Source organism: Doryrhamphus excisus, linkage group LG2 (genome assembly GCF_037039965.1).
Source record: "Doryrhamphus excisus strain RoL-2023G ecotype Guam linkage group LG2, RoL_Dexc_Guam_v1.1, whole genome shotgun sequence".
Taxonomy (NCBI): domain Eukaryota; kingdom Metazoa; phylum Chordata; class Actinopteri; order Syngnathiformes; family Syngnathidae; genus Doryrhamphus; species Doryrhamphus excisus.
In genome coordinates, this window is record NC_136358.1 from 1,672,338 (window position 1) to 1,699,855 (window position 27,518).

Below are 27,518 nucleotides of genomic sequence, written 5' to 3' on the forward strand. Positions count from 1 at the left end.
ATGAATATCTGGTGGGTTTTGTCCACCTCCTTGACCAGGAAAGCATTTTCTGCACCTCAAAATGAAAGAATTCACGACAGCAAGGACATTAAAAACGGGCAAAAATCGTCGTTTTAAGAGCAAATAGTCACCTTCAAATCATTCTTGTTCAATGATCACCACGCAGGTTTTATTTCAACTTTGACAAAAAAAAAAGATAGGTCATGGTAAATATCTATGATGTTTTATACAATGTTCATTTGGAGATTTTTAAAAATACTATGAGTACTTTTGGAAAACAACACTCAATCGCAGGGGTGTCCAAAGATTTCCCAGCAAGGCTTTGATACATTTTGTACATTAACAATACTAAAAGCTACCAGTGTAGGTCGATCTATACTAAGCTATCTGAACAAAACATCCACATCTTTGTGTTACAAGTGGCAAAGCAAATGAGCGGAATATTTAACATGTCATATTAATAATCAATGTATTTTATTATTACAATATGCAAAGGGACAATTAAAAAACGAGCTGTGGGCTGCAAACGATCCCCGGGCCACACTTTGGACACCCCTGATCTATCCTGAAAGTGTTCACTTCATGCTTGGACACACCCGTGGCGGGGAAGTTTGAGAGAAATGTACATAAACATGCACACATCATTTGCCTCACTGCTTGTTTGTTGCTCGACTTTCTGGGGAGTTTTTTTTTTTTTTTTTTTTGCACATCACTCAGCCAAAAATGCAACATAAATATACTTCTGTAAATCTTTCTTGGAACATATAAGCACTTTGTGAACGAGACAAACGGACATGACATTAGGTGACAAAATAAATAAGTTACAATAAGTCAGAAAATAAGAAATTCTTTTTTTGTTACTTCATTAATACTTCATACTTGGCTTGAAGGTGGTAAATTCCGACCCAAAAACATATGAAATGAAAATGTTATAAACACACAGTATACTGTATATCATGCATGTAGAATACTCATCTGCCTTCTAATTTGATTTTCACAATAAAGGCCTCCCTTTTTGCTCCTTCTCGCTGATCTGAGGTCATGGCCACATTAAAAACGAGACATAATTGAAAAACGAGCACTTGATGAGGTGTTACATTCACTGCTTGTGGCCTAACACTTGTCAGTTCAATGTGACACGCATCAACGCGATGACTCCTTAACACACACACACACACACACACACACACACACACAAGCGACAGGCAAAAAGACATCGGCTGGTAGATATACGGTCGCTAAGCAACAGGAAAGAAGCTAAAAATATGCTTCTTTTCCATTACTGGTGCACACGCGTAGCTTATCAAGCTTCACAAAGCCACCCGCTCTAATCCAGTGCCTTCATTGTGGTTTTCCTGTCCCATCGGCACAACTCCCATTTCCTATTTTTTGGAGATGTTAAACACAACGTTGCCCAATGAATGCCTTGCTTTGGCAAAAGTAAGGCTAGATTCTTTTCACAATTTTAGCACTTAGTCATGTGATAAAATGAGGACAACCCATGGTGGAACTCTTCTCCTCCTGAACAGGTTCACACAAAAGGGTGAAACTTTGTCAAAACAGGTACCTCTACTGTGTTTCCTGTGTTGTTATTTTTTTTTTTTACATGTAAACACATGGTGGTGCTGTTGTTACACCCCGTAAATCAGATTGACTCTAAAATTCTCACTGTTTGTTTATACGTGCCCTGCAATTGGCTGGTGAGCAGTCCAGGGTGCCCTAAGAGAGCTGGGATAGGCTCCAGCATACCCCTGTGAACATGTTTTTTTTTAACAAGTAGACACATGGTGGTGCTGTTGTTACACCCCGTAAATCAGATTTACTCTAAAATTCTCACTGTTTGTCTATACGTGCCCTGCAATTGGCTGTTGAGCAGTCCAGGGTGCCCTAAGAGAGCTGGGATAGGCTCCAACATACCCCTGTGATTGTGTTATTTTTTTGACAAGTAGACACATAGTACACCCCATAAATCAGATTGACTCTAAAATTCTCACTGTTGAGCAGTCCAGGGTGCCCAAAGGGTGCCCCGTGACCAGCATAAAAAATGGATGAATTGATCATGGGGTGTCCTCATTTGTGTTCTTCACCTTTGACCCTTCCTACCACATTGTTAGCAAAAACAAAACATGTAGAATACATGGCCCACTTCAAGCACACACGTTGTTTTTTTTCCCTACGACAATTTATCACCTTGGACTTCACCTTATAAACGACATTTTTGCACAACGAGGATGCGTTTGCACATAATTGACACGGACAAGCCCAACGCCACCGCTACTGGTCTATGTCATGCTAAGTGTGGCGGACATTATCTCTGGCTTTGACTCTCACAGGAGTCTAAATGAACAGCACACTTTGGGATACACATACACACGTATGTACGCACATCTATGGCCGTCAACACAATCATACATACACTGTCTTGACCACAACATAAGACCACACTCAATATAAGACGACCCCTCTTTTTCAAGACTAGAAAAATATTTTTTTAAATCATGTCTTCAATGTCATTGAATCGTTTTTGATGAGCTTTCTCGACTTTGGTGCGTCATTGATCAGCATTATCTTAAAATTGGTGCTTTTTTGGCAAGGGTGCGTTCACACTCGGCATGTTTGGTGGGGTTAAAAACAAACTAATTCGCTCGGTTAGTACAGTTAGTTCGGTTGCAAACGAGAACGCAGTCTATCGAGGCGGTTAAAACAGTTTTAGAGATGGGTCCGCTTGCAAGTGGATTCTGGCGTGGTCCAGTTCACTCCAGCTCAAACTGTGTTAAAACGACATCGAGAAGCACGCAGAAATGAGAAAATGTGCTGGTTTGCATTTACAGTATAAACCTCTCAATTTCACACGTGTATCATATGAGCGAGCAGGAAGTGGAAGCAGGTCAAAGCGACATGACAGACAAAAGGGGAGATTTCCTCGCTGGCCTGCGTTCATATTGATTATTCGTGTTACTTTTCCCATCAATTCGATTCTGATGTTTTACTGCAACTTATCTGACTTTGTGGATTATTCCCAGTAGGGTTGGGCGATACATATTTTTTTAATATACCGGTATGGCCTTCCAATGATAAGAAAATGACTTATACCGATATAAATGATGAACGTAAACTGAACGAGTTGTGCGCCGTGGTGGACTTTGATGCTTAAGATGAATGAGTCGTGACAAGAAGGAAGGTTCGTGTGGGCTAGCATTTACTCGGCGGACTGCTCTTACTATAAACACTAAACCGCCTCCTACCGAACTAAACAGGTTGAAAAACAGGCAATTGTTGACGGCACCACGGAGATGAGTTAGCTTCATTTAGCATGCTAGTGTGGTTGCGTGCCCGACTCCGGCTAGATGAGTACATCTTCACCGCTTTAATGTAAGCGGTGTTTCACATTGTGGGATGACAGCGTGGAGGCTCTGTGCCCAACTCACACACACACAGAGGACATACGACTGGCCTTCAAAATAAAAGCGCAGTTTGCTGTCAAACTGTCAAAAAAAAATATCTACATATGCAGTTGGAATTGCATGGGTGACTACATCTTCCTTAATGACTATAAGACATTAGTGTTGAAGATTTAGTAGCAACGTGTTCAGAGGCTGACATCCCATTAGAAAAGTTAGCTTTACAATTTGAGACAAGTGTCTTTCATCATATGGTTAAGGTTTTTACAAGAGTGTGCTGAATTTAAATTTTATATCGTTTTTACATCCCAAAGATATCGTGATATATGCTAAGGTCCATATCACCCAACCCTAGTTCCCAGCCTTATTCTGATCATTTATTTTCTACAACGTGGCGGCTGTCATTAATTACTAGCGAGCGTAGCAAGCACACGCACCGTAGACACTGGTGAGCGAGTGGGTTTGATTATTTGGAGTCTCTTCATTTTAATACTCTGATGAATGATGGCGGTTATCATTAAGAATCTGTGAGGAGCAATCGCATTGCAGTCATTCCACTATGTTGCACCTGTGCACGTGCATGGAATCACGCCGTGCTCTCGCCAACGCCAACGCCAACGCCAGAGCGTGCTTCAGGTGTGAAAATGGGTGTGAGCATGCCGTGAATATGTTTCCACGGGCCAGGAGGTCCGAGGCCATCCCTAACAGCAAAGTTCACAATAAACAAAGATCAGAAAAAAGGGAAGTGGAGTCTTTGTTGCGATTGTCGTCCATCTTGTTCGCACCTCCTTTCTGAGTCCGAGTGAAAACAAGGAAGTAGTTGCTCACTTCTTCATCATCCTCATGTTAATCCACTTAAAGCTGCCATCTCAGCAAAGTGTCTGTTTTTTCGTGACAGTTTCACATCAACAACACCAATTAAAAAGCAATAACATGTGGGTGGAGTCAGGGGGTAGGATGCTTGAAGTGATGTCCTTCCAAGGCTCCTTCAGCAGGATTAGTTTTAAAAATAAATAATAGTAATAATAATAATAGTAATAATATTAATGGAGGTTAAAATGTCATTGATGGCTTCCTTGTGGATAATATTTTTCTTCAAAGTTTGATGGTGCATGCAACTCAGTGACGTGCAGTCAGGGGGAGGCATCATAAAAATAAAAATAAAAATAAAAATAAAAATAAAAATAAAAATAAAAATAAAAATAAAAATAAAAATAAAAATAAAAATAAAAATAAAAATAAAAATAAAAATAAAAATAAAAATAAAAAAATATATTTATATATATAATATTTCATTTTATTGATTTTATGTATTATGCCAATAATTTTGAACATTGATTGCACATTTAACATAAAAATAAAAATAAATATTAATATATATAATATATATTTATATATATAATATTTGATTTTATTGATTTTATGTATTGATTGCACATTTCCCGATGAAATGCCAATATGTTTGCAGAAAGATGAACTTTCTACGGCAGTAAGGGTATTCTTGCAGATCAGACAACTAACTAACTAACTAACGGTAATCTGCTGCACCTGATGGGGGTGTACCTCTAAATGTGACCCCAAAGGAGGACCTCGCTCGGCATGAGCCTCACCGCACGTCACTGAAGAAACTTCTACGTCTACTACGTTGGCACCATCATCCTGTCTCCTTGCGTCCATCTAAAAGCTGGGAAGATGGCAGTAGGCCTCCAGCGATGCCAGCAGGATGTAGACGAGCCACAGTGACACAAAGAAAACTGATGTTAACAGCTTGCAAGTCCGCGGGCCACCCAGCTCGCCGCCGGCTACAGCTGGCCGCCGCCGGTACAGCAGCGTGAGCACACACACCGACGCCAGGATGGTGAAGAGGGTGACAGAAAAGGCCAGGTTGCCCGGGTCCACCCGGAAGGAACGGCCGCGGGCACGCCAGGCCACGGCGGCGATGGTCCAAGCCACGCCGATGCCGAGGAAGACGTTAACGGCATTGGAGCCCGTCACGTTGCCGATGGAGGCGTCGGCGTACTGGTCCTGGATGGCGGCCACCTTGCTGGCAAATGTGTCTGAATGATCAACGAGTGACAATTAATATTTTTCTATAATGGAACACTTTGACATTACTGTTGAAAATGCTAACAAAAAAGCTATTTTGATCTGTATTACTAATTTTCATATAATGTATATTATTATTGAATTTGATTTGATGTATTTACTTGAAATTCTACTGTGACATTCAGAAGAAGGTCCACGGGCAGCCTTTTCTGGAAATAACTTTGATTGGCTAAAATGTCCAGACAATGACGGCGCCACCTGTTATTTTGCCATGCAAATAACTCCTGATGCATATTTTAAAGTGTAATAATTTCTCTCTCGACTGCCTCACCTGGTACGGACGTGCCCAGCGCCACAAACACCACGGCCGTCACCGAGTCCTTCAGTCCCACTGTGCAGCCGAAGTGCGAGGCCAGGTCCCCGGTGACCGCCGTCAGGACACCGATGAGAGAGATGGAGACAAAGAAGCAGGCCCAGCCGTTCCAGTACTCGGTGGGGGGCACAAAGGCGAACAGAACCTTCCAGAAGACGGTGAGGAAGTGCATAATGTAGTCGAAGCACGACGGGAGTCGCTCCTCGCCGCTCTCCTCATCGTCGTCGTCTCCTTTTGGGTGAAAACGTTCAAGATCAGCGCTACTCTTGATGCTATGTGGAAAACAGACTTTTGGGTCCCCGTTAAAATTAAGTTCCATTTTTTTGGTAATGGTTTTATATCATTTGAACATGCATCAGATTACAATTGAATGCATCCCATAATCAGTTCCCAGTTCCACATGTCCAAAGTATTAAATCCTACCTCTTCATCTGGTACTTTTACAATCAGTAACTGTTACATTTGTTCACTTCCTGCTTTCTTAATATAGTTTAAGTTTTATTTTTTTTATTTTTTTTTAAAATAATGTACCTCGTACTGAAGTAGGAGGTGATATGAGCATCCAATGCCATAATGGGTACCATAGTAAGTGTCAATATAGTGACATTTGTTCACTTCCTGCTTTCCATAATACAGTTTTTTTTATAATGCACGGCATACTGTACAATGACATAATGGGTACCATAGTAACTGTAAATATAGTGACATATAACCCCAACTTCAGTCCTATTCATATAAAGTTCTTTATTATTTATTATGTCCTTAAAGAAATCTGAGTACAGTCTACCCCTGCCTCTCAAATAAGCAAAATTGTCTTAATTACTGATAAATTAAAGCTGCTATCCCGTTTCTGTAATCATTTCTTACGTATGTTTTATTCTGCTGACTCTCCCTGTCCTTTCTTTGCCGATTGATGAGCCTGTGGTAAAAGTGAATTACAGCATTGTAACTAATAATGACTCCAATAAGCTATTTTGTTGCTTTTGCGGCGCTTTGGGACATGGAAATGAGTCAAAGCGCACTAATTAAGTTCTTGCTTACTACTGTTGCTTTCAAAGACCTGCGTGCGTGCGTGCGTTATTTACCTGCACTAACAGTCACTGCGCTGACAAACTGCTCCCTCCAGCTGCTGCTGCCCACCACCAAGGCCAGATTTGTCTTCTTGATCAACTTGTCCACTGTACTCTGCACACACACACACACGCACACACACACACACACACACACACACACACACACGGGCAAGTGCACACAAACACAGCAAAAGAGGTTGTTAAAGTGCCAAGAAAAGGAGGGAAAAGTGCTGATTTCCAACAAAATAGCGCTTATATTCAAGTTGTGCAATTTGATATAAAGTTGACAATGTTTGTGTTAATGTCCAACTGATTGAGTTCAAGCTAACGAGGAAGGACTCATGCATTCATGCACTATGTATTTACTGTATATACAGTGTAAGCGGTGCGTAAAGTATCCGTGTGGGTTTCTTTCCACCAGCAGAGGAGAAAAAGGCATGCACCAAAACAGATTGAGCGAGCAAGAGCGAGTGATAACCTTTCTTTTACGCTCCAAAAGCACATCGACTGCTCTCTGCACACGCGCACACACACACACACACAAACAAATGAATACATGAAAAATGAGCAACAGCATGACACCCTACTATACAATACACTGAGCAGGTATAAATGCACTGAATGATTCACCCTGAATGATTAATATTGGAGAAAAAGTACAAGAGAGCTAGTCTAGTGTATACAAATACGTCGTGTAGTGTGTTGCTACACCGAGGAAGGATGCCACTTTTGTGTTAACTTCTATTGTGTCTCCCAAGCAAAGAAAAGGAAAGTCAAAAAAATGAAATTAAACATCATAAAATGCTCAGAAAGCGAAAAAGGCTGACAAATATTTGCTGTTAAGCTGCTCAAACCGGCACGGTGGAGGAGTGGTTAGCGCTCAGACCTCACAGCTAGGAGACCAGGGTTCAATTCCAATTACTCGGCCATCTCTGTGTGGAGTCTGCATGTTCTCCCCGTGCGTGCGTGGGTTTTCTCCGGGTACTCCGGTTTCCTCCCACATTCCAAAAACATTGTCCATAGTTATGAATGTGAGTGTGAATGGTTGTTTGTCTATATGTGCCCTGTGATTGGTTGGCGACCAGTCCAGGGTGTACCCCGCCTCTCGTTCGAAGACAGCTGGGATAGGCTCCAGCAGCCCCCCGCGACCCTCGTGAGGAAAAAGCGGTAGAAAATGAATGAATGAATGAAATGCTCAAACGGCCATCATCAACCATGAAGACGATATACTTGAACAAAGGATCTGCTCCTATGAAATGGACAGCCATAACTCAGCAGTATAATTATTATCTCATTATTGAGACGACTTCTCCCTCTTTTGCAACGCCCCTTTCGGTGTGCAAATAAATATATAAGTAAAGAATTTGTCTTTTTTTATTACTCTTTCATTCAATCGTGAATACCGAATATCATTTTTGTATGATAAAATGAATATTGCGGTCGTTTGCAAGTGTGCTTAATGTGTCCACAACACGTGTGTCATTTTGTGTGATTTCAAAGATGACGCCTGTGGCTTTTTTGCCAGCAAATGACAAGCATGTTCAAGTAAAGTCTGTCACATAAATGATTCAGTGTTGACTTTAAATGGAATTGAAAGTTTGTGTCAGATTGACTGGTATTTATTGTTATTATTCTTTATTATTCTATTTATTTATTCGACATTATTTAAATTATTTGTACAAATTGCTGTTTACGCTGTACATTGTTGTTCATATTTGATGTAATATATTTATTCTGTGTTATTGCGCAATGACAATAAAGAAAGTCTATGTCTATGTCTATTTGAGAGGGTTTTAATGGGACACGTGTACACACAATATGTGGATGGAGATGCATGACAAACACACACAGGACCTCATCAGTGATTCTCAACTCGTACACCTCGTCCTAATTAAACTCAGACTACAACGGTCACGTACAGACTCTGTGAATATAACCTTGCCGTTTGACACGTGTGTTCTATTCCTTCCAGAAAGCTGGGCTCGTTGCCGCTTACATGAAATTACTGCCTTATTAATCAATTCCACTAGATGGCAGACTTTAAATACAGCTGACCTTCTCCACCGCAGCGTGGCTGGTCTACACCGGCGTGCGGGCGTACCTTAAACTCGTAGGACTCCTCGATGATGACCTCCAGTTGTGTGTGCTCGCCCAGACTGGGACAGCCCATTTTGGCAACCTCCTCCTCTTCTGCTCCTACCACAGGTTTGTTCTCGTTGGAGTCTCCTGGGAGAACACATGATGTTTAAATATGATGGAAAAAACATAGACACATTTATAATGTTACAATTCAAATGAATTAAAAATCATATATATATATTTAGGGCGGCACGGCGGTCTAGTGGTTAGCGCGCAGACCTCACAGCTAGGAGACCAGGGTTCAATTCCAATTCCCCGGTCATCTCTGTGTGGAGTTTGCATGTTCTCCCCGTGCATGCGTGGGTTTTCTCCGGGTATTCCGGTTTCCTCTTACATTCCAAAAACATGCTAGGTTAATTGGCTACTCTAAATTGTCCATAGGTATGAATGTGAGTGTGAATGGTTGTTTGTCTATATGAGCCCTGTGATTGGCTGGCCACCAAAGACAGCTGGGATAGGCTCCAGCGACCCTCGTGAGGAAAAAGCGGCAGAAAACAAATGAATGAATGAAGTGCAGTACAAGTTTATTATTTGATACTACACAAGTAAAATGTGAATAGTGGATGTCATGCAAAAAAACAGGAAGTGAGCGTATTTGAAAGTGTAACCGATGCTGTTGCTTAGACAAACAAACCCACCGTGCTTCTGCCCGATCTCCAAAAGGACGGGCTCTCCCAGCTCGATGGTGAAGGCTTTGTTCTTCTCGTACTCCTCGTCATCAATAATCTTCACTTCGATGATCTTCCTGCGTGAGAGGACACACTTCGTTAGCCTTTTCAGCTCCTCTCGTTATGTGTCGCGGCGGGAATTAGAACTCGTTAAGACGGTAATCAGACAGGCCTGCAGGATCAATCGCCTTCAAAAGGAACAATTGACCAACATCCTCTCCATGTTGTTGTCCGGTGTGCGGCCCGGTGATCGTTTGTGTCCTGCTACTCGTTTTTATTGGCAACACAGCATTTTCACCAAATAAAATCAAACATGTGCACAGAATTAATTAAAAGTTAACAATATCAAAGTGGCTCCCACATTCTTCAATGGTTGTGGCTGCCACCGTGACCTATGAATGTCATTTTTGCAAATTTACTGTTGGCTTTCAAAAACAAACAATGTAAAACATAATTACAGTAAAGTCTCGTTATATCGATATTCTCAGGAATCGGAAAAAATACCGATATAACCGGACTATCCATATATCCGATCCTGCGCCGAACTGCATTAAAAGTGGGCAATAATGCACTCGACATTGTTCTATAGCAGAGGTAGGGAACCTATGGCTCGGGAGCCAGGTAGGGCTCTTTTGATGACTGTATCTGGCTCTCAAGCATTTCTTACCACAATAAAAATTTATTTTTGCTAACATTTTAAAGTAAACCATCACAGAAATGACGTTGAAATGTTAAAAATAATATTCAAAATCAACAACTTTCTTATGCATTTTAATTCGTCCATCTATTTTCTACTGCAATACGGCCGACCATGTCCATCTTTCCTGATATTTTCCAGGTCAAACACCAAAACTCAATTATTACTGGGTAATGCGGTAGTCTACCTCGGTCATTGAGATGTCAACATGTAAATATAAACTTTTCTCCTTTAGTCAAATAGTCACCTAGCTAAAGCTGCAGAACCAAGCCTTCTGGCAAAGATGGCCAAAAGAATGAAATATACTGAGTATGGTGCAAAATTATGCAGCAGCAGAAGTTGTATTAATGGCAACAAGTATTTGATTTATTATTAGACACTGCGCTGCTCACGAAAGTGTGCTGGCCACACCCCATTGGCGTGGGGTAGTGTGCCTGGTCTACGTAATTAGAGCCCATTATATCTAAAAAACTGTTGGTCCTACATAAAAATGCACACATTTTATTGCATTCAATGTTTAAAAAAACAGATACACATTTTAAAATATCTGGCCTTCATGGCTCTCTTCGCCAAAAAGGTTCCCGACCCCTGTTCTATAGTATAGAACAATGTCGAGCAGCGTAAATCAATCTTTGCTTAAGGATTTCAATACCAAAAAAGAACACTGCTCTGGTGGTGGAAGTGTGAAAAATAAAGTTGACTGGAAGCAGCCGTTCGCCATGTTCTTTTTTGGTATTGAAATCCTTAAGCAAAGATTGATTTAAGCTGCTTTTGTATCGATATAAGCAGACCAAATTGGCTGGCGGGAGATGAAAAGGGCATCGTAGTAACTGGATTATCATAATAACCGTGTATCATACTAACTGAGCTAATTATATCATAAAAGACTAGAAATTTGCCGGGAAATGAAAATAGTATCGTAATAAGTAGTAATTCGTTATAACCGATATCGATATAACGAGACTTTACTGTACAAGCAATACATAACATGTTTAAGCAAGGTTGATAAATCATGTGAATTTACTTTACACTCGTTGATGGTACAAATACTGCATCATCAATAAGTTAAATATAGCTTGTCTTTTTTTCTGTTGAATGTCTGACAGCACGGTTACAAATGGTCCCCCTGGAGTAGCAAGTTTCCCCCCTACGACTTTACGAGACATCTGTCGTCTGTCTGAACAAAGTCTTCTGGGGGACGCCCAAAGTCACGAAAGTGAGCGAAGACGAGAGTAGTGCAAAACAACAAAAGGGCAAAGGACAAACATCTCCTGAATGTGACGTTGCATTATGCTTGAGATTCAATCACACTTAGCATTTTATTATTCCTGAGCCTTCCCTATGAAAGAATTCCCTATGAAAGACTTCCCTATGAAAGACTTCCCTAGAAGACTTCCTTCAGGCTGTGATGGGCTTCCAGTGAGGCGTGATAGCACAGCCTGATGCTCCAGCCGCCTACAAAATAACAATAAATGTGTACATATAATCAAAAATTAAACATACAACAATCAGTCGATTACATCCAATCAATTGGGCTGTCAATCAAAGCGACACTTTGGTTTGATGAAGTGAATCTTGGCACATCATTCAAAGTGTAAAAGGAGCTCACATCCTGGTCTTGCTTGCTTTGCATTTGCTGTTCTTTACACTTTTGATTTACAACCACTGGCTTTGTGTGTGTGTGTGTGTGGGGGGGGGGGGGGGGGGGGGGATTGGGGGTGCCGCAGTGGCTAACAATTTATTTTCCTGAGTAAGGATGATTTATCGATACACTCTCGTTTTACTGTTTCTGCTTCGGACACACACACACACACACGCACGCACGCACACACACACAGAGAATTGCAGCAACTCAGTGAAAAATGGTCTCATGTATTAAAAAAACTAAATAAATAAAATGCTTGACTCCTTCCTCCAAAACAACACTAAATTGATTGAAAAGGAGATTTATTTTGAAAAGACCTCGGCTGACTGCAAGGGATGTAACAAACAAACAAAAATGAAAAAGATACTATTAAAGTAATGTGATTACATTGTCATGGAGAGAGTAGAACCTTTGAACATGGACACAAAGTCATACAGCCCTGAGTAAAGGACATCTGTGCCCCCCCCCCTGTGCTCAAAAATACCAAATTTATCAAAATGTCAGAAAAATGCTCACTGACTTGGACAATAAGTTGCCTATTCCCTTCTTCACCCCCCCATTGGAGTGTACCAAAGTATGTGACAAACGCCTTAAAGTCACAGGGTGTTTTGTTGAGCTGTGTGACAAAAAACGGCCACCAGGTGGCACAAGTGCATTTTATAAAAGCTTGCCAAGCATCTTTCCCATTGAAGTCCATGGGCCGCAACAACCAGGAAGTGAAAAGGCATCACACGCAGTTCAGTTGCGTTGAGTAAAACAACCATTTTTTGTGTTTATGTTTTGGCATAGATATTTAGAGATTTTGGTTAAATATATATGGTTACATTTGGGTCAAAGTAAAAGTTATGCTTGAAATTTATCTTTTTTTCTTGGTTGAGAAATGATATTTTGCTGAATCAGCTCTGCTGATTAATAGAGAATATAAAAAGGTAGAATCAAGATAGACACAAATTCTGTGTGGCTTAAAAAAATGAGTCCAAATCATCCAAAATGGCCGTCATACCAAGAGGTACGGCTGGTTTTGAATGAGTTAATAAGAGCGCCACCATGTGGTGCATTTGTCAGCAAAATAATAGCATAGGCAACACCGTGGGGGTGCATGTTTTGACACATTTCACCCCTTTTGTGTGCAGCCATTCAAAAGTAGAAGAGCAGAGCTGGCAACTACTGGCAAATACTCCAGTGTGTCAATCAAATTGTGAACAGAATAAATAAATATTATGTGACGGTGTTATGTTAAAATGGTGATCAAAGCGGCTAGCTCCGTATTCCACCTACAACATATCAGATTTCTGAATATGAAGGACAATATCACGTATATCACAGTTACGTTCTATGTCTAATAGGGAACGACAAAAATCTGCAAGTAATTAATACATAAAAAAACAACAGTTTTTAACCAAACAGCTGACAAATACATTTTTAACAGTAGTATATGCATGCTGTACGTTGTACCTTCTTCAATTATTACTGACGTAGCGTGTATTAGATATGTTTTCAGTTGAAAAAACAGCCTATTTTCGCAGAAAAAATCTAAACATTAGCAGGTAATTACTGGATTGTGTTGGCAGCTCAGGAAAAAAACTTTATTTTTTACACAACTGGATATGGTGGAATAACAACACACACACACACACACACACTCCAGCTGCAGTGACTAACACACTTAGCCCTGTGGAGTGCCCGTGTGTGTGTGTGCGCATGTGTGTGTGTGTGCGCGTGTGTGGGGGCGCCATAAGAGGAAGCTCCAAAGCAGGTGAGAGGAGTCGTGGGCGAAGCCAAATTGGGGCTGGCGCACAAGGGACGAGTGCAAGGTTCAAAGCAACACACACACACACACACACACACACACAGATGTGCATGCACACGCACAGGCACACAAATCGGAGGCACAATTTTTGACTTCATGTCACAACCATTTAAGTGCACGCAACCAAACAAGTATGGTGGAACACGTTTATGTTGACATAAGTGGTTGTCGACATAAGAGAAAATGAAACTAGCCATTGTTTGCACTTTGTACATATTTTTACATATGCAGTATGATATTTTATACTCCTATCTAACAGAGATGCTGACATCATTTTGTTGTGTGTTGCCGTTGTGTAACATTTTCTTACTTGCAGTGGTAGACTCCGGCTATTTTGAAGCTTACTTTGCGCTGAACAGGAAGTTACTGTGTGCCGGTTCTAAAGCTGTGTAATATCCACTGTGCAGTATATAAGATGCAAATACCGATACAGATACACATCTACGCACACACACACACACACGTATGTGCTGATGCAAGGAAAGAAGAACAAAGAGTCAGGAAGTAATGACGGTGGAGGAGGCAATATTCCATTAGGGTTTGATGTGAAACATCGCCCACATGAATGATGGATAGCAATGACAGACACACAGCCCCCCCCCCCCCCAAAGGGGGGATAGGATCCAATCGGACATGACACAAATACGTTGGCAGGTTCACAGCAGTGCATCATCAGCACAGTGCTACAACTTATGCACGCAAACATGCTTTTTATTTCTCCTCTGATCTTCATGTAACCACTACAACTCCCTCCCTCCCTTCCTTCCTTCCTTCCTTCCTCCTCCCTCCTCTTTTTCACAGTAGCCTCTGGGCGCCTCTTCATTGTTGGGAGTGACAAAATACAGCTAGAAGGCTGTGACGCAACCACTAGATGAACAACGCAACCGATCCTACCAAGAAGTATAGAATTGATGTGGGCGGCACGGCGGGCGAGTGGTTAGCGCGCAGACCTCACAGCTAGGAGACCAGGGTTCAATTCCACCCTCGGCCATCTCTGTGTGGAGTTTGCATGTTCTCCCCATGCATGCGTGGGTTTTCTCCGGGTACTCCGGTTTCCTCCCACATTCCAAAAACATGCTAGGTTAATTGGCTAACTCCAAATTGTCCATAGGTATGAATGTGAGTGTGAATGGTTGTTTGTCTATATGTGCCCTGTGATTGGCTGGCAACCAGTCAGTCACGACCCTTGTGAGGAAAAGTGTTAGAAAATGAATGAATGAATGAATTGATGTTGTCATCTTTAATTGACAGGACAAAATGTATGAAAAGGTACTGTAACCGTATTAATAATTGCAGTTTATGTGGTTTTTACTCTACTGTTAGCTTGTGTTTATTTCTACTACTAGTTGACTTCATCTTAGCACCCTCCGCTAGCACGCTCTTTTTACACACCATGAAAAGCCAGCACCCGTCTTTATTGGCAATGAACAGAAGTAATCAATAATGGACGACCAATAACCGCTTCTTAACAGTGTTTGACCTTGTCAGCGCCAACATGAACACGTAAACACTCAGCTGCAGCGGGAAAGGAGTTTTGGTAGGGAAGACGATGACGATGGTAAACGAGATGGAACCACAGGGGCCAAAGAGGTGAGAAGGAGCAGATGGTTGCACGATGAGACGGCGCCCGGCCATGCATCATCCTGCAAAATGGAGGCGGGAAGCATGAACATGTAGCCGGAGCATAAGACAAAAAGGAAGAGAAATGAATAAAAGACCAAGTGATGGACTCTCCCCCGACGCTTCATTAGATCAGCACTGTTAATTCCCAATTAAATGCAACTCGGAATGTCGGCAAATAGAACAGAATCTCCAAACTAAACCAAAATAAACATTTCAAAGTGCGTGCGCCACTCCCATCACTTTGATGCAGCCGGGCCCCTTGTCCCGAACTGACTTGTCCACAAAGCCCTCCAACCAATCAGAGGCTCGATTTCGTTAATCATAACGAGGTCAAGCTAACCGTCTCCCACAGATCCTTGCTTCTATTTGCAAACGCCTAATTATCCCGCGTTCGCTCCGAGGCTCTGCTGCTCCTCCAAAACAAATTTCCAGTCCACAACAGCAGATGGCGAGGAGAGAAACACTTCCCATAAGTTTATCCCCTTCACGGTCCGTGTCGGGTAGGCGCTGGTGGGATGGGAGCACGGCCGTTCCCGCCACTGCACAGCGTTTAATCCAGTTGACAGAAGTGAGCGGTTCCAATTATAGGAATGAAAAGATGGAACCGGCTGACCCTCCCTGGAGGATGGAGTGTAGCTGGATGGTACTACAGTAGCATGAAGAGACCCACAGGGGGGTGATAACGAGCGTCTCTGCCCCCCCCCCACCCCCCATCGAGGTGCTAATCACAGGCCAGGCAGGCTGAGCACCAGCAGCATCTTGCGGCCTCTGAGCTCTCATCTTGGAGGGAGTTCTTCGACTTGAGTTTGTGTCTATGGGGGGGCGGACCCTTGGCCACGGGAAAGTGGGAGGCTAAACAAACAAACCACAGGCGCTAACATGACGGCAAGGAAAGAGATCGAGATAATTGTTGGAAAAACAACATGCATAATTCCAGCATGGGCAAGGAGACCCCAGACGTTGGGGGGGGGGGGGGTGGCTTCAGTAGGTTCTTAGAATGGTAGAATGCTTCTGTCAATCACAGGGTCTTTGGCTAGCACTTTTGCAGTCCATCCTAAGAGGATCTTGGACTGGTCTTTTTGCAGTAGACCAGGGGGCCATTGGAGCTAGGGTCTGGGCGAGGCTGGGCTGCATCAGGTTTTCCAAAAAAAAAAACCCCAAAAACCCGCATTTATTAAAAACAGAAAAATGAATAAACTTTGCTTTGGTTCCGATTTTCTACAATAAAAGCTCTGATAAAACATTCCACTTTTCTCAAATATCTTACTTTGTATTTTTCTACACAAAATAAGATGAAAAATAAATAAACAAATCAAGAATAAAGAAAATCAATCAATCAATAATAAATAAATATAATAATAAAACGGCAAATAATAAAAACTTAAGAAACCACATATAGTTGGTGGGTAGACAAATGATTTTTTTCAGATTAAAATGAACAAAGCATTATTAGAGCCCTGTAGACATGACAAAACACGACTATAGTCACATTTATACTCTTTTTATTTACAACATATTGCGCAACTGCAGGGTCTTGAGACACATGCTAACACGCAAACTAGAGAGCTAGCGACCTAAACGGTAGCCTTCAAGTTATTTCCTTTAAACTTAAATAGCCAAAAACTTACCACTTCCACACGGATAGGGAGGATAACTATTAACAGTTATTTAACCTTTAACATGAACATTAATCAAACGTAATAATTTTTTCTGGGTACATGATACCATACAGCATCCATATCAAACTTGCGCAAAACATTAAACTTTCATATCAAGGCGGGGGCCTCAAACTAGTGTCCTGCGGGCCACATTTGGCCCGCGGGCCGCGTGTTTGAAACCCCTGATATAGAGGATCTATGACTAGTCTTTTTGAAGCAGGTCCTCAAAAAACAGCAGAGCTCCGTGTCATGTAGAGGAACTTTAAGTTTTGCAGTAGATAAAATAAATACGGCACAGTGCTCCTGTCATATTACGGATGAGGTACATATTTTATGGTATATGACACGGCCTTGCATTGACATTATATACAAAATAGGAATCATAGTGAAGGAAGAAGTCATATTGCCCCTTGAGACATTTTAGTTGAATAGCCCTTATAAAGAGGTGAATGGTTCCTGCAATGGCTGCCTATATGAAAACACCAGAACACACACACACACACACACACACACACACACAATGAGTGACATCTCCAAAAGCTGTGAAAAAGAAGATGACTTAAGCTCCTTACCACACTGACATTAGAAGACGAAGCAGGCGAGGAATGGAAGGAAGAAGCGGAGAAAGATTGCAACATCTTTGCCAGACAACACAGGGAACAATGGAGGAGACAAAAGGTAGCAGAGGTTGGGAGAGTAATTACTGTGCTCACAGCATTCTAGCATTCAGACGTGACGGCAAAAAAAAAAAAACAAAAAAAAACCTCTTAGAGAATATTGACTCATTTTAAGTGCTAGAATGCTCCATTTTCTCCCTTGACTAATTAGCTTTTATTTTTTATTTTTCATCTCTTGTCTTCATTTGCTGGACTGAAAATGAAGAGAACATATGAAGATGTGCACAAAGGATGGATTCATGCGCATTAGTGTTATCTTTAGGAGTTAAATGACCCGAGAACCAGCTCTCTACACACACGATAATAATAATCATATTGTTAAATTAACACAGTGAAACCCGTTTAAGTCGGGCCTGTGTCGACCAACATGTCCAATCCTGGTCCTTCTTACTGAAAAGTTGATATCAACACATCTACATGGTTGAATGCTTTGGTCAAAATACATTTTTTTTTCAAGAATGTTTGCCACTGGAATAAATTACACACAAAAAACTAACAATGTTTTAGTCTGCTCTTAAAGCAGAGTCTAAACATCTAGTTACAAAATCTCATTTCAATGGTGCCTTCAATGGTAAAACAAAACCTATAAACAGAAAATGAAGGAAAACCAAACCCAAAGGAGTCCAACCTGTCATGTGGACCACGACAAAGCGGATATGCTGCATAAAAATACTCTTAGCATGCATGCTAATCAAACAGACAGCATGCTGGGCTTGTTTGTGAGCAACAGCAACCCGCTTGATTAGACTAAGCAACACTGTCAAATATGTAAATGAGCTCAGACTGACTCCGTACAGTAGTGTCATTAATCATATCATTCATAATCATGGCATGTAAGGTGATGTTGGCAACAAAGAGAGGGTCAAAATTCAAGGAGCGTGCACACACACACACACACACACACGTGCAGGCACGCATGTGCAGGCATGCATGCGATGAGTAGCTCATGGGGATTTGGACTTGAAAGGATGTTTTATTTCGGGAGCATCTTTGAGTTCGTCACCCGACTTTTGGTGACAGACGGAGCAGCAGGCGGCAAATCTCAAACACTTTAGCATGCATACACACACATAGTACATGCATACATACACGGCTGCCCACGCACCCACACGTCTCTTCCAGGAAACATCTTGCCAAAGGGAAAAGGCGCCTCGGTGCTTCACGCTCGCCAGTGCACAAAGACATGGTCGTCACGCTCGTCACGTGTTATTGTGTTGCTAAAATATTGTCACGTCACTTCGGGGCAATCTAGTGACATCACACAGACCAGCACATGCTTAAAATAAAAGCTGGCCCATCATGTAAATACATTTAATTACACTGAAATAATTATAAATGCTAACGATGCTACTCCACCTTAAATCAGTGTCAATGTGTACAATGTGCAGCCAGGGGGTTTGTTCTTCAGAAGGGAAAACAAGGCCTGTTTTACTAAAAAAATTCAATATTGAATGTCAGCACACTAAAAGAAATAAATATTAGCTATTAAGAAAGCTGTTAAAACATTTTTAAAAAACATTTGATTTAGCATATCTTGCCTTTTTGTGATTTTCAGTAAAGAGATATCTGAGTAACTCCTGCATTGTTACATTTTTGCATATCTGGCCCAAGTTCATGTTCTCCCTGTGCATGCGTGGGTTTATACTCCAAGTATTCCGGTTTCCTCCCAAATTCCAAAAAAATGCTAGGTTAATTGGCTCCAAATTGTCCATAGGTATGAATGTGAGTGTGAATGGTTGTTTGTCTACATATATGTGCCCTGTGATTGGCTGGCCATCAGTCCAGGGTGTAGGCTGGGATAGGCTCCAGCATGCCCGCAACCCTCATGAGGATAAGCGGTATAGAAAATGGATGGCCCAAGTTGGAGCAAGTTAGCCTTATATAAATACAATTACGTAAATTGAATGAATAAAATACAATAAACAACATAAAGTAAACAATGTGTGTATATTTGCATATCCAGGGAAGCACGCTATAGTGCTTAATTAATTTCTTTCTCTGAGGGAAATGACATTTCTAGTTAATGAGTCCTTACAAACATTTCTAATCAACTAGAGAAAAAAAAACAGTGATAGTGGTTCTAATCAACTTAATAGAAAAGAACATTACAATCAAGACTTGTGACCTTTAAGTGGGATTTTTTTTTGTTCTGGAACAAATTCCCATTTTTACAGCGTAGCGCTTGTCATTTTTTCAGGGTCTATATTAAACCAGCTTCCTCATTCCGCACACTACTTCCCCGCATTAATGTGCACACTAATGACAGTGTACACAAAACAACATTTCCCCTGCAGCGATTTTCCACCATGCAACGGACAAATTAACCAACTTTTGGTGGTCGCTTTGCACTCTACTTTGCTCGTAATTAAAAAGACAGTATGTGTTTAATGATATAGTATTTCAAACCTCAGCAATTGAGGAAACTGGACGGTTTTGGAAGGGAATCTTCAGCAGGGCGGCAGTATGTGCAGGAATGACGCCGCAAATTAATAATTAAAATTAATCAATTTGTTAATGCACACGCCTCCTTCTATTCTGTTTGGTAACATACTTACAAAAAAAATGATTATTCTGTTTTAGCAGAAGGAGACCCGAGTTCGATTCCACCCTCGGCCATCTCTGTGTGGAGTTTGCATGTTCTCCCTGTTTTCTCCGGGTACTCCGGTTTCCTCCCACATTCCAAAAACATGCTAGGTTAATTAGCCACTCCAAATTGTCCATAGGTATGAATGTGAGTGTGAATGGTTGTTTGTCTATATGTGCCCTGTGATTGGCTGGCCACCAGTCCAGGGTGTACCCCGCCTCTCGCCCCAAGACAGCTGGGATAGGCTCCAGCACGACGCGTAGAAAATGAATGAATGAATGTTTTAGCAGAAAGAAAAACAGATAATAAAACATATGAATGCAGTTTGCCACAAAGGTGACCAAGCTACGGCCTGGGGGTCAAATACAGCCCACCATCCATTTTTAACTGGCCCGTATTGAAGTCTAAAAATATAATGCACGATATGTGCTTAAATGTTGTGTATGTCTTTGTTCAAACACTAGGTGGAGCTATTATATTGAACACGTGTGCTGATTCCGGACAAAGGCAAATTTGGAGCGAATTAGCCAAGATAACGCTTCGCACGTTGTTTTTGTTAACCTGTGAACTGTATTTTTTTTTACTTTTTTTTTCATGTCAGTACAAACAGTACAATTCTGACAAAATGTGCCCCCTGCCTCCATCCATCATGAACATATACGTCATGGAAAGGTGTGCTTTGCTGAGACCTGTCGAAAAGTCCTCACGGGTATGTAGACCAAAGTTCTTCCTGCCATCCAAATATGATTTTTAAAATCTGTTAGTGACGCAGCTCACGTCAATGTCTCAGCACTCCTGCCTCCAACATCCACCCACCCACACACTCCACGGAACAGACATTGCTGCAAGTTCCCCACGAACCGCCATAGGCTCTATTCTTGCCCTTTTCTTTCTTAATCTCCCTTGCAAAATAATTTAGTCTAGCAAATGTTGACTCCGGTTGCACAAAATCCTTGAAATTTCCACAAATGCACAAATCAAGGCATATAGACGTCCGTAAAAACACACCAACGTGTGTGACATTGTGTTATATGCACATGTGTGTCACTTCTCTGCAGTAGTTGTATTTGTAGTAATAGAGTAGTAGTAGCAGTAACACACAAGTAGTATGGTTTGAGGAACAAAAGCAACACGCGTCCACTTTATGTAAAATGCAAATCATTCAATAACGCTGACATTAATTAATATGTTTACAAAACATGAAAATATACAAACAGATACCAAAGTAGCTCCCGCATCATTTGACTTTTCAGTATAGCCATCGGTGGAAAAAGTTTTGACACCCCTGCACTAAGGGCTTCAGTGGGCCACAAAACAATATCCTCTGCAGAAAAGAGTCAAATGCTGATGTGGAAAATGACCTTTATCCGTACTTTGGAGGCTTGTAAAGTAAAAATCTATAACTCCTAACTTCATTTTTCTTTCTCATGCTCCACTTGCAGCAACAACAAGAAAAAAAAAGTCCATCCTCGGACTTTTATCGTGCCAATCTTCCAACAGACTTGGAAAGGGAACTCATTGAAACAGGCAGAGCAAACACAGAGACGTGACAAGTAAACACAAGCATTCTGCACCAGTGACGGAGACAAGGAGGGGGAGTCTGGACGGTGACTTATGATAGGGAGGTTGCGATCCAGCAGCGAAATTGCCTCACCGGTAAGTTCATCCACACTGAGAAGGAAGGATGGATGGATGAAAGGATGGATAGAGAGATTCAACGATGACGCCAAGGATGTTAAGTGGAACAAGAGCAAGAGTCGACTTAAAATAAGTTATTAATAATTGTTCTCCTGACAATTTACATTCAAAATATGGCATCAGATATAGTTTATGACAAACAATCTTGTGCAGATTTTTTTGCAAAAGTCGACGACTTCTGCAGCTTGCTCATCTTCCCGAAGGAGAGGGAATGCACATTACGGAAGAGTGCACTTCTGAGATGATGACAAGCGAACACCCGGGATGAGGGAAGAACGAGGAAGACCTCATGGGATATTTATAATGAGGCAAGTTTTTAAGCTCTCTTAAACCCCCCCAAAACCCGCACTCGATGGCAACAAAATGACTGGGCAAACATGGACTATGACTCCTTAAGCTGTCAAGCGAAAACCAAGGCAACAAGTAAGCCAGAATAAAGTCGCTTTTGGAAAAAGGCAGGTGAAGCTACTTTTATGTATTATTGAAGAAATGAATAAAAAAGTCAAATTACTCCTTAAGATATATAACTTGCTCAAGTTTATGGGTCCTCCTGTGGGGGGGCGGCCATACTAACGACATCAAAGACCCCTCACTGATGATATTCGTACTCACATGGTCTCGTCGTTTTGGAACTCCAGTTTCCCCGCTGCCAGCTCATAGTCCTCGCCCCCTCTAGCGGTGCCGTCCAGCGTCCGGTAAGGGACGGCCACCAGGCCCCGAGCCCCAGATGTCCGCAGCACCTTCACCTCCATCACACCCACGCTCTCACTCACTCGCTGACTGGCCGTCTCGAAGGTGAAGATACCTGATGATGAAGAGGTGGAGATGAGCAAATATGCTCCCATGCTAACACCCAACCGGACATAATAAAAGAGGTCATAAAACACCCCCACATTACAGTGGTACGCTCCCCGGTGTTAGTCAAGTACTTCAAGTAAATGAGAATGTAACACTAACTTTACATCACATCACTAAAAACTACATTAATATACATTATGTTAAAAAATGGCCTCAGAGTTTCTGTTTTATGAAATTTTGAATTCATTAAATATATTTCAAAACATTTTCTTCACATAGGTGGTCCTCGTTTCGCAACATTCATGGTTACGCTTCCTTAAATTAATTAAAAATTACTTTTGGTCCAAAAATACAAACCCTCCTTTAAGATCTAGTTACAGCGAACAGCGGAAGAATACAGTGTGCGCCTGTAAACTGAGGTTATTATTATCGTTTATTAGTTTTACGCTTCATTATGTCTCCCGAGCAGCAGTGTGCCAAAGAAAAGGAAAGCCATCACAATCACAAAAGCTCAGAAAGAGCAGAAACAGCCGTCAATCTCATTAAGGAGGAAGATGACTGAATGCTTGTGAATGCTCCAGGGTCATGGATTCTGTGCGCTGTTACAAAGATATATGGGATGGGAAGAGGAGGTTATACTTCCAGACTAGCCTGGTACAATATTTTAATAAAGTAGGAAAATTAGTTTTTATTATTTTTTTTCTTTGATTTTCTTTCACAAAATAGAATCTTTTTTTGCCAACAATGTGAAAAAAACTGCTAATCTGTGCGCATATCAAAGTACATAAAGGCAAATTACCAGCGTGGTCGTCATCGTAAATGGTCACGGTGGCTGTGTGGTTGTCACCCAGCACAGCTTTGGGGGTGGAGCTCGCATCCAGAGGGGAGGTGTTGATCTCGGGGTAGCCCACCACTCGGGGGTTGCTGAGGTGCACGTAGAAGTACTCGTCCTCCTCAAAGATGTCATCATCAATCACCCCCACTGTGATCTCTGTGATTACGGGACGATTCCATCTGAATATTTTGTACCGTGCTGGTTCGGATAGTTTGTTAAAAATGTTTACCTTTAAGAGTCTCGCCCGGCTTAAACAAAAGCGTTCCCTCTGCAAACTCGTAATCCGAGCCAGCGTTGGCAGTGCCGTCCTCGGTGCGATAATCCACCTGACGGGAGGGAAACGGAGCAGGGACACAAAAGGCAGAGATGGTGAGAGGTGACGACAAATGAGACATTTGCGAGGAGAACAAAACAGAGCTTCATTAAAGTGAGCCCTCTGGTCACACAGTGAAGACTTTGAAAAGCAAACCTTCCCTCCGTTCTTTCATGCAGCCTTTTAATTAACCTCCCCATTCAGCGGCAATGGCACCCGCACTTTTATAGCACTTGCACTGGAATATGCAAATGAGCTGCTTGAAAGTAAAAAAAAATATATTAAGAATCCTGGCAAACTATGTGACTACACAGAGTTTTAATTCAATCATCTGATTTCAGTACAATAACATTCAAATTAATTAAGATTTATTTTAAGAATTGTTATTTGGGATGTAATAGTATGGCAGAACAGTGTGGTACGTATCTCGAATAGCCTGAATGATATTTTTAGTAAATGAAATATCCTTATTATCTGAAAAGCAGCATTAATAATTCAAGCTGGAAGCTCGTTCTCCATTTCTTTTGAACAATGGCGGCACACTGCTTTCGCTAAAAAAAAAATCCGCTTTTCTTTGCCTGTTCAGGTATTTCACTGGGAAGGCCAAGCGTTCCAAACGGGAGACTTCAACGACAAAAAAAGGGTTTTCAAGCTCTGGCTTCTTCTTGACGCTATCACGTATGGAGGACCAAAACTGCCAAAATAATAAATAAATAAATAAATAAATAAAAGTGGAAATAAAAAACAAAAATGAAAAAAAAGAAAAAATTAAATACAAAAAATAAATATAAATGGAAATAAAAACAAAAAAATATTTTTGTTTTTATTTCCATTTATATTTATTTTTTGTATTTAATTTTTTCTTTTTTTTCATTTTTGTTTTTTATTTCCACTTTTATTTATTTATTATTTTGGCAGTTTTGGTCCTCCATAATCACGAGCCATGATGACTGTTTTCATCCGCGCACTCGCCAAGCTTGTTGGAGGTGCGACACCTCGGTGCAGGATGTACACTTTCTGTCACTTTTAACGTGTCCTGTGTGGGAAATCTTTACACCTGAAATACCGCTAATAAATATGAAAAATTTAAACATTTATTGCAGAGTTTTGTTAAGATGAACCCCTCATCATTCCTCTAAATGCGATGCTTCCTTCATGGCCTCATGCCTCACTACATCAGTTAAAGGCAGCTTGGTAGCTTTTGCATAATCCCTCCGGGAGTGGGTTAGGGGGTGGGGGGTGGGGGGGTGCAAGAAAGAAAAAAAAAGAACCCAAATGCAGTTTTTCATGTCCTTCTTGCATAACCATGCCATAAAAAATAGAACATCCTTGCAGGAGATGTTGCAGTTTTGCATACATTATTTTCATTTTGAACTGCAATACATTTAGTCCACGGCTATTGTTTATTCTCCTACTGGTGGAGATTAAGAACTGCAGCTGATTCAACAAAGCCCTCTTCATCTCTCCCACGCTCTCTCCATTCTCCTCCCAGAGATCTTTAGAGGTGAGAACATCTAATGATCCAACATCAGATGGAGGCCGGGCAAAGAGCCAAAGATGTGAGTCAATTTTTAGTCAATTTTTGTTTGTTTTGTCTGCCATTAAATTCACACACACACACACACACACACACTTATTCATCAGTCTTACATTTTGCACTCACCTTAACGGTAACTCCAGCGTCTCCTCCATGTCTGGAAACGGTCAGCTTGAGGGAGCCGCAGTTCTCAAAGCACTGGTACAACGCCGGCTCGAACTCCAGCCTGACCGTGTGTGGGTCATCCTCTTGGGCTTGAGTCTCATGGCTGCTCACCACCTGTAGATAAAAAATACACAAATACTGGTAAGTTTGACTGTTTCATTTCAGTCATAGCATCTCCATTGTGACCCTCAGCCATCATTGACATTTAACCGATGTTTGTCATGTTTGTCACTGTTGTTGTTATGGGAATTGTTGTTGATGCTGTTTTTGTCTCTCTCTCTACTGCCCCCCCCTTTCCCACCCCCACCCTAGTTTCTCTTCTTTTCTGTGTTTCTTCTTGCTCCGGTCCGGTCGCTCCAAATGCGCATAACAAAAACATCAAATTTAGATCAAAAATACTATCTGCCCCAATGGCTGAACGGGACAAAAAAACAAACAAACACAAATGCCAATATAAATACAAAATATAATAAAACTTGATTTAAGTGCGCTTGTGTCACCTTGCGAGCCTGGTCAGCAGCATGTTTCTTGAGGATGTTGCCGGCGCCTATCATCATCCTGGTTGCTTGGATACGGTAGAATGCACGGCTCTTCTGCTGCTGCATCAGAACCTGATTGGCAAAAAGGACTATTTTAAAAAAAACATTTACAAATCTTGTACAAATGTCAAAACTAAGGAGTAAATCTTGCTAGTCTGAGTATCCTGAGAGCTTCCCATGCTGTTCGGGGGGGTTAACGGGACAATGAGACGAATATGCTTTTTGGGATGCAGTACGTTTTAATGATGGCCGCATGTGTCTTCACCTGATAATTGGCCATCTCGATGAGCTGCTCCATGTCTTTATCTGGGTGCCGCTGCTTGAGGTCCTTCAGCGTCCTTGCCATATCCCGACGGGCCTCGTCCTCCTCATCCTTACCCCCCCCATCTTCCATCATGCTGCCATCCATACCGCCGTGGCAGTTGAGTGCCATTTGGCCATCCAGCTCAAGCATGTCCATCTTGGTGAAACCGCCTGGGCCCAGCGCGCCGCTCCCGCCTCCGTCTGGCCCCGCTTCCGTCTCAATGATGACGCCGCGGTGCTTGTTGGCACGGTAACGCTTGCGGGCGTACTTGTAGAAGAGGAGGCGACGGTCAGCCACCCAGGCTTGGACCACGCACAGTGGGAAGAAGAGGAAGGTCAGCACCGCCTCCCATATCTAAAAACAGAAAAAAAGACCCAAATAACTTTTCCCCACGTTGCCGTCTTGTGGCCGGGCTATTTCTGTTTCATCGTCCTCGTCACCCACGTCGACTTCGCCGGGGGAGAAGACGCTGAGAATGAGGTACAGCCAAATGTAGGCAAAGACGCTCCAAGCTGCTGTGACAAAAAACACCCGCAGGTGTTTAATCTTGCGCGTCTCGCCGTCGGGCACCACGTAGACGCACAGCGCGATGATGACAAACATGTTGAAGGCGGCGCTGCCCACAATGGTGCTCGGGCCCAGGGCGCCTGCCGTGAAGCCGTGACCACACACCTGTGGAGAGTGAGAAGTCCAAATAAGTACCTCTTGTATGCCGGTTGTGTCATTAAGGACCCACTTCAATGACGGACAGTAGAATCTCAGGGGCACTCGAACCCAGGGCCATTAGGGTCAGATTGGAAACCGTCTCGTTCCAGATCCTGACAGTGGCAGTGGTTGTCTCGCCGTTGGGCCTCTTAATGGTTATCTCTTTCTCCTGGGATGTTATAACCTAGACCAAGAGGGTGGGGACACTTTTTAAAGACGCCCGAACAAAC

General features: G+C 41.9%; 1 protein-coding gene across 3 annotated transcripts in view; it reads right to left on the reverse strand.

Moving 5' to 3' along the window:
• Positions 1–141: 141 nt before the first annotated feature.
• LOC131125078 (sodium/calcium exchanger 1-like) overlaps positions 142–27,518 on the reverse strand; it is a 61,225-nt gene continuing 33,848 nt past the window's right edge. For 2 of the 3 annotated variants that reach the window (XM_058066229.2, XM_058066228.2), the window contains 14 exons: positions 27,320–27,472; positions 27,028–27,255; positions 26,545–26,937; positions 26,241–26,351; positions 25,702–25,854; positions 23,955–24,051; positions 23,690–23,881; positions 22,705–22,897; positions 9,671–9,777; positions 8,995–9,119; positions 7,372–7,407; positions 6,906–7,005; positions 5,779–6,051; positions 142–5,458 (listed from right to left, as the gene is read on the reverse strand). In XM_058066229.2, coding sequence (XP_057922212.2) covers positions 5,079–5,458; positions 5,779–6,051; positions 6,906–7,005; positions 7,372–7,407; positions 8,995–9,119; positions 9,671–9,777; positions 22,705–22,897; positions 23,690–23,881; positions 23,955–24,051; positions 25,702–25,854; positions 26,241–26,351; positions 26,545–26,937; positions 27,028–27,255; positions 27,320–27,472 — 2,541 coding nt within the window. In that variant the 3' untranslated portion in view covers positions 142–5,078. The remainder of the gene's footprint in view (positions 5,459–5,778; positions 6,052–6,905; positions 7,006–7,371; positions 7,408–8,994; positions 9,120–9,670; positions 9,778–22,704; positions 22,898–23,689; positions 23,882–23,954; positions 24,052–25,701; positions 25,855–26,240; positions 26,352–26,544; positions 26,938–27,027; positions 27,256–27,319; positions 27,473–27,518) is intronic. The other variant, XM_058066230.2, reaches the window with a different exon arrangement.